Source organism: Electrophorus electricus, chromosome 2 (genome assembly GCF_013358815.1).
Source record: "Electrophorus electricus isolate fEleEle1 chromosome 2, fEleEle1.pri, whole genome shotgun sequence".
In the NCBI taxonomy this organism is placed as follows: domain Eukaryota; kingdom Metazoa; phylum Chordata; class Actinopteri; order Gymnotiformes; family Gymnotidae; genus Electrophorus; species Electrophorus electricus.
Genome location: NC_049536.1, coordinates 23,370,684 through 23,385,271, shown reverse-complemented (window position 1 = coordinate 23,385,271; position 14,588 = coordinate 23,370,684). Strand labels below are relative to the sequence as shown.

General features: G+C 40.2%; 2 protein-coding genes across 3 annotated transcripts; both read right to left on the bottom strand.

The window, feature by feature from the left end:
- Nucleotides 1–1,320: 1,320 nt before the first annotated feature.
- On the bottom strand, nucleotides 1,321–3,991 carry zgc:110843 (uncharacterized protein LOC541492 homolog). Of its 2 annotated transcripts, none has more exons than XM_027017060.2 (3): nucleotides 3,857–3,991; nucleotides 2,626–2,828; nucleotides 1,321–2,176 (listed from the first exon to the last, which is right to left on the bottom strand). In XM_027017060.2, exons 1-3 carry the CDS (start codon nucleotides 3,915–3,917, stop codon nucleotides 2,087–2,089), a joined length of 354 nt encoding a protein of 117 aa, XP_026872861.1. In that variant the 5' UTR covers nucleotides 3,918–3,991; the 3' UTR covers nucleotides 1,321–2,086. The 2 variants fall into 2 exon arrangements, with proteins under 2 accessions (XP_026872861.1, XP_026872862.1); XM_027017061.2 differs by having other exon boundaries at nucleotides 2,626–2,798.
- A 1,043-nt stretch (nucleotides 3,992–5,034) lies between these two features.
- Nucleotides 5,035–13,668, bottom strand: ube2d2 (ubiquitin-conjugating enzyme E2D 2 (UBC4/5 homolog, yeast)). Its single transcript, XM_027017076.2, has 7 exons — nucleotides 13,384–13,668; nucleotides 11,777–11,840; nucleotides 10,744–10,775; nucleotides 10,433–10,510; nucleotides 8,994–9,099; nucleotides 7,818–7,911; nucleotides 5,035–6,298 (listed from the first exon to the last, which is right to left on the bottom strand). The coding sequence occupies exons 1-7, from the start codon at nucleotides 13,405–13,407 to the stop codon at nucleotides 6,253–6,255; spliced, it is 444 nt and encodes a 147-aa protein (XP_026872877.1). The 5' UTR covers nucleotides 13,408–13,668; the 3' UTR covers nucleotides 5,035–6,252.
- Nucleotides 13,669–14,588: the final 920 nt, after the last annotated feature.

Here is a 14,588-nt window from a genome sequence, read left to right as displayed (position 1 = left end):
CTATTCGACATGGTTATTTTAGGAGTACCTTTTCACAGGTTGGTTAGCTCTTGGCCTCTTGTGAAGTACGCGGATTCTACTGTACAGACTTTATTCTCAGGGTCTGTTGACTAAGGTAATGTTTGGTAGCTCGCACAAAACATACATGTCCACTAAGTTTAAGCTAGCTGCAGTTAATTTGGTGTTCAGTTCTGAATGAAAGAAAGAGAAAAGGATTCCCAGTTGGCTAAGTTGTTGGTAATTTACACAATATCATTTTCCACCAAGTTTCCACTAGGTGCTTTCATCTGTGTTTAAACTTGACAACTTTGCATTTAATCTGGCATTGAAATTTCTGAATGGGAGATAAAACAAAAAAAGGTAGAGACAAGGAGGGCCCAGAGCATGTGTGATGCCACCTCACTAATGGCGAGAAGACCACCGTAAGCAATTCCTCCATTCACGTTTCTATAACATTACGAAAACGGAAGATATTTCAGCTTTGCAAATCAAAGCAATCAAGTGAAAAGAATGGGAAAGAAATTGTTATACCACCATCTAGTGGATTGAAAAATAATTACCCAAGATTCAGGTGTGGCCAATCCTGTTCCAGATCAGGTCCTTCAGTAGTATCTTATTAGAGTCGGGTGTACTAGATTAGGGTTGGACCTAAACCCCGCAGGTCTCCAGGCCCAGACTTGGGCGTCTGTATGCAGTCCTGGGTAGAAATGACCAATTGGTGTGGTCCCTTCTAAGATTTCCTTACCCATGCCACTGTATTTACAGCACAACAGAACTAACCTTAGAGCAACAGGAAAATACTACCTGTCTACATTTCAAAGCACCTTATCCCAGTTCAGTACTTACTGCAAGATATTTCAGAATGTGCTAATTGTGCTTCTGCTATCCATATTTGAATAATCTCTTATTCACTAAGCAAACACCACAAGTGACAAGAGTCAGGGAGTCAACAGGATGACTGTTGATTTCTGAGACTTCATGAAAGCCTGTTTTAAAACCCACACACACTGCAGGCCATATATAGCCCTTTCACTGAGCCAGCCAAAGGCTCATCAACAGAAAGTAAAAAATAAAATAAAAAAACATACACAGAAAGCTACTTTTAACAAAGTTTATTCAAAATATTTATTCACTCACACAGGAAGATTCACATCACCATTTACAGGCACAGTTGTTCGGTCCAAATGGCGTTACAGATGGGAGTAGCATTTACATTGTGGCTTTTTCACACATGACTATGGCTGGGAGTTGGGATGGACCAAAAAGAAGCCCTGGAGGTGTTCATACACGACCCCTCAAATGTAGTGAAATCTGTTTGTGGATTTTGTAGTCATAGAACAGGTAGTTCTAAGTATTCACAGCTTTCCAAGTTCCATCCTGCCTTTGCCTATAGTTTAGTTGATGGTAAAATAGCAAATCAGTTACATTGACTGTTCCGTTATCTACTATTGATTACAAAATCCAGGACCAGAAACAGAATTCAAGTACTGGATTTGAATTCCTAAATCCTAAACTGAGATCACCAGTAACTCTATTTAAATGACTGCAATTTGTTTATTACAATCTACTGCTGTTTGACTCCTATCCTGCCCTCAGATCCTTTAACACTGACATGAGTCACGTACAAATGGACTTGAATATTTAAAAATTCTACAGCAGGCGTCTTGGAGTTTACGTGGTTTCCGAGATGTGAGATTGAAATGTTCATTCGTGTTCTGTAATGCATGTAGGAGTGCTGACATTTTGGGCTGGAAATGTTCATTTTGAAAGAGCGAGAGAAAAGACAGACAGCACAAGAAACATCTCCACAAAAACAGAAAACACAACCTGTACATCTGCATGTGCTCCGTCTGTGGTGTGGGTCAGAATAAGGTGATGTAAAAGCTCACTGATGCAGAACAGCCAACGTGCAAAATGGATGTCATGACGCTTTATAAACCGTACGACTTATAACTGCAGCGGGAATGATAAACACTGTTTCTGACTGACGTTCGCTCTGTGCAGTATTGGGAAGGAAACCGTGATGAAATCAGACTGTAGACGTGGCTGTAATCAAACGCATAGGACTTTGCTCAGCACGTCTAGGCTAAGCATCTCTCCTCTTGATGATCAGAGGACCCACGTTGTCCCCCGTCTCCTCGTTGTGCTTGGTGTGGGCACCATCGCAGTAGGGGAACTGTCGAGAAAATAATCGACAATACTGTCAGAACCCAAACCCAGACAAAGCACTACAGTGTCATGTGGACCCTAGTGTTGTGTAATCATGTTTGATGATCATTTGGGAAGAAGCTGTAGAGATTTAAGTATAAACCACAAGTGAACATTTAGTTAAACTAATATGGAACTGGTATAACAAACAAAAACAAGAATGACAATAATTAAATTCCAAAAGTAAACAAAAACCAGTTACTTTAAGTCTTGTGCACATTACGACCTCCTCAATCAAATTTTAAACAATTTAAAAATATGCAATAATAATAATAATAATAATAATAATAATTCACATCGATCCTCTTCTACCTTATCTGAGTACCACCCTGATTGCTCAGCACCATCATAACCCACACAGCAGTAAGTCTCCTTCACACTACAATGCCCAGAATGCTCTCCCACTACACAGCTGACCTTCTTGGACCTCCAGCAGCGGCAGTAGACAGCCTTCTTGCCAATGTCCTCCATGTCGAAGCTGTGCACCACCTTGGCAGTGTCTTTGCTCTGCTCCAGGTTCACCTTTCCCTTGGAACAGCTCGCTCTGCTGTAGTACCTGCTGATCAAATACGTCCCCACGACTGCCGCCACTGCAACAGGAACGACGAGGGTGAGGTGGTCTGTAAACGCACACACCAGGAGAGCCACTCATTCTGCTCTTAACAGAAACCCAACAACAATAAAGCGTCTACTAATACTACTACAACTACTAACACAACAACAACAACAACTACTACTAATTATTATAGCAGTAGTACTATAAGAAGAATATTGCGATGTTGGTCCTCGAGACACCTTTATCAGTTCCTAATTACAATGTCCTTTTATTTTTTCTTATATTATTATCTACATGCTACAGCGCAGTAGCCGTAGCCATTATCGGGTATCAAACCCTTGACCCACTGAATCAGCCAAATTATCAGAGCATTGTTTGTTTTTTTTGTTTTGTTTTTTTAAATTATTATCAGACAGGCATGTTTCCTTTATGTAACAAAAGTGAGATCACATGACAGGACTAACATCACAGGATCCAGTTTCCTAAAAGAACTGTAGTGTAAAGATAATCTTAACAGAGTGTTTAATTTGATGCTCTCTACCATTTCTCGCTGGCCTGTGTTGTCATGCTAGATTTGTGCATTTGGTGTTAGACTTAAATGGCCCAGGTGTCTGATTATGCGCCGTGACCTCATATGACGCTGCTTGTGAGCGGTGACACCCTATGACGTTGGTTTTCATGTTACATACTTGCTTCTAAAACTTCGTTATCAAATACATCTCGAGGATAGCTAACTGCCAGCTCCATAAAATACAGATTCAGGCCTGCAGCAAAGTATGTCTCTTTGTGCTACTTGTAGCTATTTAACTAGTTACAAGAAAAAATATTTTCTGACTCTCATGTCAATTGACTAGTTACATACGGTGAGGGCTGACAGCATAGCAAAGCGGAAGGCATATTTCGATGTAGTGTTGATCAAAATGACACTTAGTAAATAAAGCTCTAGATATATGATATAGGCTGTGCGCTCTAAAAACCGGCTAATTGTTAAATATTATAGCCAGCTAGCCATAAATAGCTATCCTCCTAACGTTATGCTCGATCTAGCAGTAGGCTGCGCAGTTATGAACTGAATTTTAAAAAATTGATTACCTTTAGAGAGCCGGCATCCAGACACTGGCGTTGCTGAAAGTCCTGATATTCGTAAAGGCATCTTGTCCGAAGGTGTCGAGATTTAGCTACGAAGTTGGGTTTCCACAAGGTCAAGTCCGACGGACTGAACGCGAATACGTCATAGCAGCGTTAACCAATGACCTAAGAGCTCATACTACACGTCATAGCAGAGCTAACCAATGACCTGAGCTCACTCGATTAGTATATGAACAGACGCCGTGGCAAGATCATATCCTTCCTTACCCAAGGCACCTTAGTTGAAGTCCCCTGATCCTGTATCCTTAAGTTCAAGTACAGGAGGGCCGCGCTACACTAGTGCTTCCCCTGCTAAAGCTCGGAAAAGGTTAGAATAATCAGTAGGACACAGATCAAGTGTAAAATTGTTTTTGAAATCAGTAAATAGACCAGGATTAGTAAACTACCTATGAATTATCTGCTGTTGACACCCTGAAACCTGGTCTGATTCATCTTTAAATGCTTGTGAAATAGGAACAATTAACATGTACAGTATGGGCAACAATTACAAAAACAGACAAGACCAATCAAACCTGGCATATGATGAACAAACAGGTACACAATAGCCACAGACCCTTCAGAGTTCATTAAAGATTAGAGATGAAATTTAAAATTAAACCTTCAACTTGGTATTTAATTGGTGGACAGTTCTATAGTACATTAAAAGGAATCCTTCATTGCTAGCAGTGTAAGAAATGCCTCAAGTCTAATCACTGAATGATTATAAAAGCAATGAGATTGATAAAAATGATTGTTAATCAAATGTACATAAAGTGATCTGTATTGTGAAATGACAAATTTATTCCTTTGTAGTTCAGTGAGCTGAACAGCAGTGGTGATGCTTTGACTGCACACGTTAATGGACCGTTCCCCCCCGTCCAGATTATTGAGCATACATTAACAAAACTGCAGAATATTATGGTAACATTTAAAATAGAACCAAATATTAATCCTTTGCTTTAGACATTATAAATCATTCCATGTTGCAGCAATGGTTCATGGTCTTACATGGATGTTTGTAGTGTACCCAGTAACCATGTCTAGAACAAAGTTTATTTCCCCAGAATAACAAAAGTTAAGATTTTTGTTATAACTGTGACCATTTACAAATGGGGGGGGGGGGTCTTAATTGCATACCAGGATCAGACTTTAGTAATCATTTTATTACACAGTTTTAATCAACACACAAAGCTCAACGAGCCTGTCAGGAAATTAAATATACAGAAGTTTGTCTGTGAGGAGTTTGTGTCCTCTCACCCAGGGACCCAATCGAGTCTGTCTCAGCCATGTTAGCATCTAATTCAACAAGAGCAGAGGGGAGGGAAAAAAATAAAACAAAAAAACAAAACAAAACAAAACTGCAGCTAAAACGAAACTAAGTTACAGAACAGCGGTGGAAGAATCAAGAAATAATTCAGAAAACAGGTGCTTAACTGAGATTGCTTTAAGTAACTGGTCCAAAACCCTCCAGAAGTGAGTGGATGTGAAGGTGGTCGTGGGTAAGGGAAGGGGCAGAGAAAGTCTTGTTATGGCAAAGGGGGGGCAGGGAGGGAGGCAATAATATTCATTGTAATGAAGTCCTTTAGAATCAGCCAGAAAAGAGGACACAGAGGTCCAACATTTTCTCATTAATAACCTGCTATGATTTTTAAAAGAATACCTTATAGATTTTATACAAAAAAAAGCCAGCATGTACCCTCTCTCCTCTGCCAAATGAAAAGAAACAAAAACAAGAAACCCTTTTCCTGATCCAAGATACAGTTGGAAGCCCAGGAATTGGAAATCATTGGAAAAAGTAAAGAGTGTATCCCTCAAATCTCCACTATATCACAAAAAGGAAAAAAAAATTAAAATAATAAAAAAAAGACCCCCCCTCCCCTCCCCAGTGCTTAAAAACAAGGAATGGTTTTAGAGTCATGAACATTTTCTACTGCAAAAATTCAGACTGACCGACCCTAAGCAGCGGGCACGTTGCCATAACTGCGGAGACGGTAAAGCAAGAGACATGAAGCAGAAGTGTGGGCTATTTTGTTTGGGGTTTTTTGTTTGTTGTTTTTGTCTTTTTTGAGGGGTGGGGTCAGTGATGTTGGATACTAGGGGAAACAGCTGGAGTTGGACTACAGCTGCAGTTTGAAAGTATGTACACCATGGCTACTGGGGTGGTGGGGTGGGGGAGATTGTAGGGTGAGGGGAGGTGCTCTGGTGAGGGGAGGCGTGGCTTAAAGAAAGCACTCCAATGGAAACCAACAAGATCTTTTTTCTTAAGTTTTTTTTTTTTTTTTATCTCTTAAACTTTCAATCTCCCCTAACCTTAAGATGGAGAGGTGTAAATTTTTCCCGCCATGATTCTAACTCCAAAACTACATTGCATACTTTTGTGTCCATTCCCGAGCTATTCTGTTGTACCTGAGGGGGGAGAGAGGGAGAGAGAGACAGAATGAGAATATGAAGGCTGTACATCTTAAATGCTACACAAGGTAAAGAAAGCACCCCAACCTCAGTAAAACAGCTCGACAGCCTTTAACTATCAAATGTTTATTAGGCTGGATTAACACTGGACATACCTGCCATGCTATTCTTAGCAAACTGATTTCTTTTCTGCTCAAACCAACAAAAAGCAAGTTTTACAACAGGCAAGAATAAAAACATTCAGTTTTTGCTGGAAACTCTGCCAAATCTTTACAAATACTAAGAAATTAGTGTCAAAATACACAAAACATTTGATTCAACCTGGATAAATAATTCAGTGACTATCTGTTAATCTTTAGGTTAATGAAGAAGAGACATTCGTTTCAAGGACAAACAAATGTTTTTGAAAACTTCACACGCCAGTTTCAGTGCAAGTAGTCACTCTGGACTAGCAATGCATTCTTTCTGCTGGGGAATTCTGCAGTCTTCAAATGTTAACGTTTACTTCCCAGGAGGGAGACAGAAACTGGCCTACCCAAGATGCTTCCTAAAGTTCGCACTCGCACATTTAACCACATTTTCTTTTCTCAATTCAACCACACTCATCTTGTGAATTTCAGTAAGCAGTCATTTCTTTAATGCCACTAAACCCACACATCCTAATTGAGACCAGAGGCAAAGAACATCTGGCCAATAGCATTCAACCTAGTGTCTAAGTGGCTTCAATGCCAGTGTAACAATACTTCAACAGCAGCCACATATGCAAATCTTAATAGTAATAAATACTCAGGCTTAATAAAATTGACAAAAGGTTTTATGCTCACAAATCATAGCATTCAGAAATTCAGAAATATATGCTCAGTGGATGACCAATTTAGACCAATTTAAAAATCACTAAAAAATGTTCAGTGCTCATATTGTGAATATGAAGTTTGTTTTTTTTTTTAAATAAAACTTTGAATAAACTATTTACAGTCTGATATAAAATGAAGTAAAATGTCTGAAATTTCTGGACTGTAATCAGCAAAATGCAGTAAGAAAACATTACTGTGTGCGTGCACACACAGACAAGTGTACGGTCCTTAGACAGAACTGAAGGAAGAAGGTGCACTCCTGTGGTGGCCATGTCTGGTGGAAACTAGCAAAAAAAAAAATGATACTGAAACACCAATTACAACAACCTCAGTAGAGCAAACGGAAGAAGAGCAAGTATATACTCTCCTCACCTACTGTTTAGAATTTATATACCATATTGTTTTGTGACTCCACACACACACACACACACCCTGTCCCCCCCAAAAAAACCTATTTCCCACTCCAGCCTAAATCACAACCATTACACTTATTGAGCGAGGTATGGGCTCCACGCATGTATGCATGTGTGAATAACATTAAAACCCCCATCCAGAGAAGCAATTTGAGGCAAGAACTACATTAAACATCCAAATCAAAGCGCAAGTACCAGAAGAAGCAATATTTTATGAAGGGGTGTAGTGTAGTGCACTGGGCCACTCACTTTTCCCTGTCAGTCTTGTAGATGCGGGCGATCTCAGGTACTAAGGGATCGTCCGGATTGGGGTCACACAGCAGAGAGCAGATAGACAAGAGTACTGCGGAAGAAAGGAGGATACACTCTGGTAAAGATGAGCGCCAGCAAAATCAGACGCTGCCATTTACACGAGTGTTGATGCCTTATGGTGTTGAATCTGACTTCTGCTTAGGAATGTGTGTTTAAAGCAACCCATCTCTTGCACACTTTATTTAGCTTAATGATCCAGAACCAGAAATCCTTTATTCCAAATTTAATGAGGTGTCAAGTTCTGGTAAGGATAGAGGCTCATGGTGTCTTGCTACAGTTTTGGCAGTAGCGTTAACAGAAATACACTCGCAGTCATTTTCATCAGTAAGCGTTACTGGTCCATGGTTACAGTTCACGTTTAATATTTTCTGTTTGCCTCAGCATGGTCTGACTGATGACCAGTCTACCAGTCAAGCTGATGTTTCAGATGTTATGCTGATTACACTGCAGTGTATTCAAGTTTAAAACCTTGCGTGTTTATTCAATCCAAGGAAAACTGACCTTCAGCTGCTGCACATGCCTCGGCCATTCACAACAGCAAGGCAGTCAACAGCATGTGTACATTACAGGTTAGGCAAATTCAATTAACCGATGAAAAACTATGCCTTCCTAGTGTTATTCATGGCCTCACTGCCAAGGTGATTAAGTGTTAAGACAACATAGTGGCTTCGGTGTTAATACAGAGAGGAACTATTCCAAATGGGTACTGCTTTTTGTTTTCTTATTGTCCTTGATGCTTCTTACCTGGATTTCAGGCACTCTGCCAATTTTCATTTCACACCAGGAAACAAATAAGTTTGTACTTAAAAGAGTGACTATCAACAACAACTTTAGAACCAGTATTACAGCTATAGTATATATAATACAACCAATGATGCACATGACGTTTCAATCAGTGTGCCTTGTAAAATGTCAGATAGCCATGTTATTCTTAGAAGGAAAAAACCCTGCACTCACTACAACTCTTCTGTGGATAAGCCCACTGCTCAATTCATGAACATTACAGGCCTTCAGCATGACCACCACTGATGCGGTCTTCACCACACATCTGCCTGTGTTTAGCATGCTAGGGGGAGGGGGGTTTAAACGATTCTGTGATTGATGGGAGTTTACCTTTGGAGATGGTGAGGGCAGGTGACCACTGAGACCGTAGAATGTCCAGACAGATGCTGCCATTGCTGTTAATATTTGGGTGGTAGATTCTTGTGGTGAATGCAACCTAAAAGAGTAACACATGGAAAAATATCTTTATTTAAAACTGGAATTTTTTTTTTTATTATTAAAAATTTCCTTGGAAACAGTCATTACACTAATGTGACCATATCACCAAACCAATTTGGTGGGGTGGGGGGCGCTTTCCTAATCTGCCGCTTCATCATTACACTTTGTGTCTCCAACACACAGAACTCTGGATTATCCCGCTAGAAGGCAGCCCCGGCTGGATCTAGATGCATCTCTCTGCAGCCCTGTCCCTCCTATTCCTATTCACTAATGCAGAGAAGCTAAGGCCTGGATTGAAAAGCCACCCTACTGTGTCACATCTGCAATGGATGAAGACCACTGCACTTCAAACCTGTACCTGAGCACACTGATAGAACGGGCAAATCCCCTGCTTTGGGGAAAGAATGGTATCAAAGAGGCATTTGGACACTTGCCGATTTGTATAGCATGGCCGTTTTAAGAACGTTTAATCTACTTCAAAACAAATTTGGGAGATAGCCTTCAGTTAAGAAGTCTATAGCGGACCGTCGGCATCATGTCCCCTTAAGGTACTTCAGTGGACTCTGGAACATTTAAGTAAAGGCCAGGAGTCAACTAAGTACTGTGCTACCTTAAATGCATCCATTAACAATACAAAGAGTCCTCTCAAGACAACCTGGGAATTTGGCCTTAATACAGAGCAGAACAAGACTCTGAAGCTCCCCGATATGTCAATAAATCTTAGGATAGAGATAATTCAAGTTAGTCATGAACAGGAGTGTATTGGACTCAATCTAGTATTGTCGGCATACTAGACAGGCTCACATGCTGATGTATAAAAGGAGCCAGGTAGTCTGATGCACATGATATGGGAATGCAGGTCTTATGGTCTGATGTCCAGTTGGGAGGATTTTTGGGGGTGCCGTCTACATTGACCGGTCTGGATCGTCCAGAGGCCAGCCGAACACTAACCGCTTTATTGCTTGACCATAAGAGTGCACCATCCATAATTCATAGGTGCACAGAACTGGTCAACTTGGACACAAACAGAATTTAGGATCCAGAACAGGTCGGCAGTGTTGTACACTAGAAGATACATGTTCTAACGGATACATGTCCCACCCAGTCACAGAAGCACATGTGGGACAAGAGATCATTGCAACAGTCATTTCCACTGCTTAACTAATAAAAAAGTTAAAACTCTACCCTAACCCCCCAGCTCCCACCTGTATCAGTCATAACTGTGATTGTATGATGGTAAGTTACTCTTTATATTCTTTGTAACACTTCTAAAACCTAATAAAAAGTTCACCTTAAAGGAAAAGAAGGCGGATGACTGAAATTGACCTGACCTTTGGCGGTTTGAAGGGGTAATCTGTGGGAAAGTGTATGGTCAAGAAGAACACCCCACCCTGGTAAGGACTGTCATTCTGTGGAAAGAGAAGAAAAAGTAACAACTAAACAAACTTGTAGGTTGTAATTTAAGCAAAAAAAAAAAAAAAAAAAAAAAAAAAAAAAAAAAAAGCTATTCATTATTGGTATACCACAATGCTCTTAAATTTAGTTTAAGGAACATATTCAGAAGTGTTGCTTAAAGGCAAGGTGGGGACCCAATGAGGAGCCCATTAAAGCAGAGAGCCTGGAGTGGGAGGGCAGGACTTACTGGTCCCATTATTGTTGCCTGCCAGTGAAACACTGCAAGAAACAAACGAGAAAACAATACTATGTGAATTCAAATGATAATTTAAAAGAATGAATGTGTTGGTTAATTCTCAATTTTCTTTGGATTACAAACATTTATTAGGACAATTATATGGGGGAGGGACAGTGCAGTCACTATTATGGAACCTTTTATTTTTGTATAACTATTAATATGCCTTTAATCATTTCATCATCAATATGCAAGTTTCACCACAGAGGTTCATAATGGAAAATGGAATTTTGTAGTCCTCTCAAATACAACTAAACCGCAACCAGCAGCCAGTATCAAAACAAGAGTACTCAAAACCGAGAGAGCAGCACCTGACGGTCTTGTATTATGGTGTTTTGTCACTGTTAATGGCATAACCAGCAGCCACACTCATGTCACCTTACAGTGAAGCCAGTTTAACAAAAACATTAAATGAAATATTGCTTTTCAGGGATAGATTGTTAAAATATCTAATCAGCATGTAATCTGCCACATTAATGCATATATTGCAATATCGGAGATAAGGGTTAGATTGCCATCTTGAAGTATTCCTGAGCAGATCTGAACAAAATTTCAGCCGCAATTAAGGACAACCTCAAACCGAAACAGGCAACCTGCTAACCCACCCTCCTCGCTTTACCTTGGTCTGCTGGTTATGGCTTTCAACAGGGTTAAGAATGCCTGTCCAAGCTTATGTTCGACATACAACGGCAGCACAGGCTGGTCGTGTCAGAATTCCTCAACCAATTTCCAACAACTTGGCATATGATAGGAAACACGTGAAATCTTAGGCATATAAAGTCATGATGGAATTCCAGGAACAAACTGCTTTTTATGACATAAAACAGTGTGATAACTTATTTACCACAAGCACATTGCACAAATCTCATTTATTTTTCATATTGACCTTTGAGCCATAATCAAGGTTATAGTTTGTTTGCCTCTTGGTCCTCATGTTAACTGCAAAGCAACATTAAATCCAGCTTCATTTAGAGCCGTTACTTACTGTCATCCCCTACTGGCCCTGCTGAGCACTGGGCAGGTGGGTCACGGCCCAAATCATGAAGCTCCTGCAATAGAGAAATAATAGCTTTGAGCTCCATAAATTGTAGGCCATAACTAAAAGGACAACGCTACATGCGTGGTTGTGCCCAAGGAGATGCATTAGAAAACTAATGCCAACGACTCACTGTAGCCTTGCCATCATGATCATAAAGCACAAAACGTAGGCAGCCCTAATATCAAAGAACTGCAGTGCAACTCAACTTATTTTGAGCTCAAAGATCTTAGAGAAACCAACAAGGAAACGGGACATGGCAACAAATACCTATTTCAAACTAACCGAAAGCAAAAACCACAAAGGTTAGGAAAAATAAACAGGACTAGAAGCGTGGAATAAAATAGCTAAGCCTAGCTAGCTACCTAATAACCAAACTGTTACTGACAATGCTAAGATAACAATTTACTATATTTAAATTATATAACCATTAGCTGAGAGTTATAAATTAACTTATCTACGCTGGTAAAAGTGACGGATTATAAATTTAGCTCGCCTGAAATTCAATGTGACTAAACTTCAAGCTCCTTTCGATCTTACATAAATATGCCACCGCCTTCGACACTAAATAATAACGTAAGATTCAGGTTGACTCGTGAGAAATTTGAGTAATGTTAGCTAGCTAGTTAGCAAGGTAGATGGCTAGCTACCATGATCAAGGGAATGCTAGAGGCAATAAAGGGGTCTTCCACATCCTTTAAATTTCGTTTAGAGAACATCGCTTGCCAGCTAAGGAGTCAAAAAAATACTGAAACATCAATGGCTTAACGTTAACGAGCTAACGTTTCACCATGTAGAGGTAGCTGCTGTTAGCTCTCGTAGATCTCGCCAGCTATCTTGCCGTAGTGATAAGCAAATGCGCTGCTAGCTGCCAGATTAAAAATAAACTGCAATCTTCCAGTTTACTCGGATTTATAACGATGGCTTCTATTTCTGTGAGCAAGTAAATTTAGTAACATTAACCAATTGGCTACTACATAGAGTTCACCAGTGTTTAAGCATCTTTAACGTGGGCCATATTTTACAAATATACCTATCGTATCTTAGCAAGCTAGCTAACTAACGCTAGCTCACTAAGTGACTGCGGCTAATCGCTAACACGTTACTTCGAACTAGCTAGCCCAGCTAGCTAGAAAGTAATCCTTTATCTTAACTACTTTGACGTTTCACTGTAAATATTATTTACTTCCCTCATCAGATTATAACCAGAAACGTTTGACTATTGTACTTAAATAAACACAGGTCGGTAGGGAAACCACAAGACGAAACATAACATTATAAACTCGATGAAGGGCTTGCGTAAAGACAAGCTTTGCCGCTTAGCAACGTAGCCTAGCCACAGGCCCAACGTTGGGCTAAAACATCGAACAGTCATTACTCTCGACTGCTTGCCGGTGTAGCCACCCAACGTACGGCCGTATAAAATCTGGTATTATACGTGAACAGATAAATAAATCACACGGACATCGTAACCAACACTTAAACAGACGCGATCATAATACTGAAGTGCGAAATGGAGGGGCCTAGCTACCGCAGCTCGAGGACTTCCTTCTTACCTTATGAATTCTTTTCAGAGCCATTGTTGTGCTTGTGCTGCTGTCAGTGAAATCGTACTATACTCGATTAAAACGGCAATTCTTCTCTTCGAACAGAGGCCAACACCTCGAAATTTATGTTAAAGAAGACCTTAGATAAAGACTTCTATCGATGTTAACTGCGTGACGGAACCGGTCGATACAATTTTAAGGCGAAACTGAAAGGTACCGAGGCTAGAGTAGCGGTCCTTCCTCCTGCAGCAGCAGCAGCTACCAGATCACGCACATTGTGCAGCTCTAATGAGACCCTTCCGCCGAATCGTTCACAGTGCTAGATGGCGCGCCGACTCAGCTCCTCTCTAGCGCCATACAAATTAATGCAACTAATAAAACAGTGACTCCAAAATGGCGGACTACGTCAAGCTATTTACATACTAATTGAGCCTAAATGACGCCCATCATTTTACGCTTGTTCCCGTTTCAGTGAACCCGGTTTTGGTGAATTGATTAAAGGTATCAATTGACCTAACGTTTACATTTGTTTCAAAGTGATTACTTTATTTAATCATTCTCTACGTTTATAACCAAATAGTTCACTGTGATTTCCCAGTTTCGGATTTGGCAGTTGCAAAAATACCTCCGATCAGAGGAAGTTAAAGCCAAGGCGGAGGGATATCTTACGATTATATATTTGTCGCGACACAGGACGAGAATCTCACCAGTCAGAAGGAAAAGAGGGTAGTAGCGATCTCTCATAACTGCCGGCTGAGTGCTTAATTTCTATAGGCAATATGCTTAATGAAATCAGACAGGGTGAAGAGTCAGAACTGGCTCAACTAAACGATAAAAACCCTCGATGCATTGAAAAGAAAACTTATTATTCATAACTAACCATTTCAAAAGGTTAATTAGCATACATGTAGCATACGTCTACTCGGAAGCCAAATTTATTTATTTTGGAGGCAATTAATGTGGATCAAAGGGTACCTATTTATTACAAAGAAACAATCCGTGCATTTTAAGCATACCCGTGTGACCTTAGGTGATTCATTTGAATCCTCCCGCATATTACGCCACCCCCGAAACAAACGTTAAATAATAACAGCAACTCAATAACTATACTAAATTAGGTGCAATTAAGACATGAGCAATACTGTAGCCTAATTAGCAAAATGCTCAATTCGCCCCCCGGTAAAATTAAAGTGTGACTGTACAAGTGGCATCTA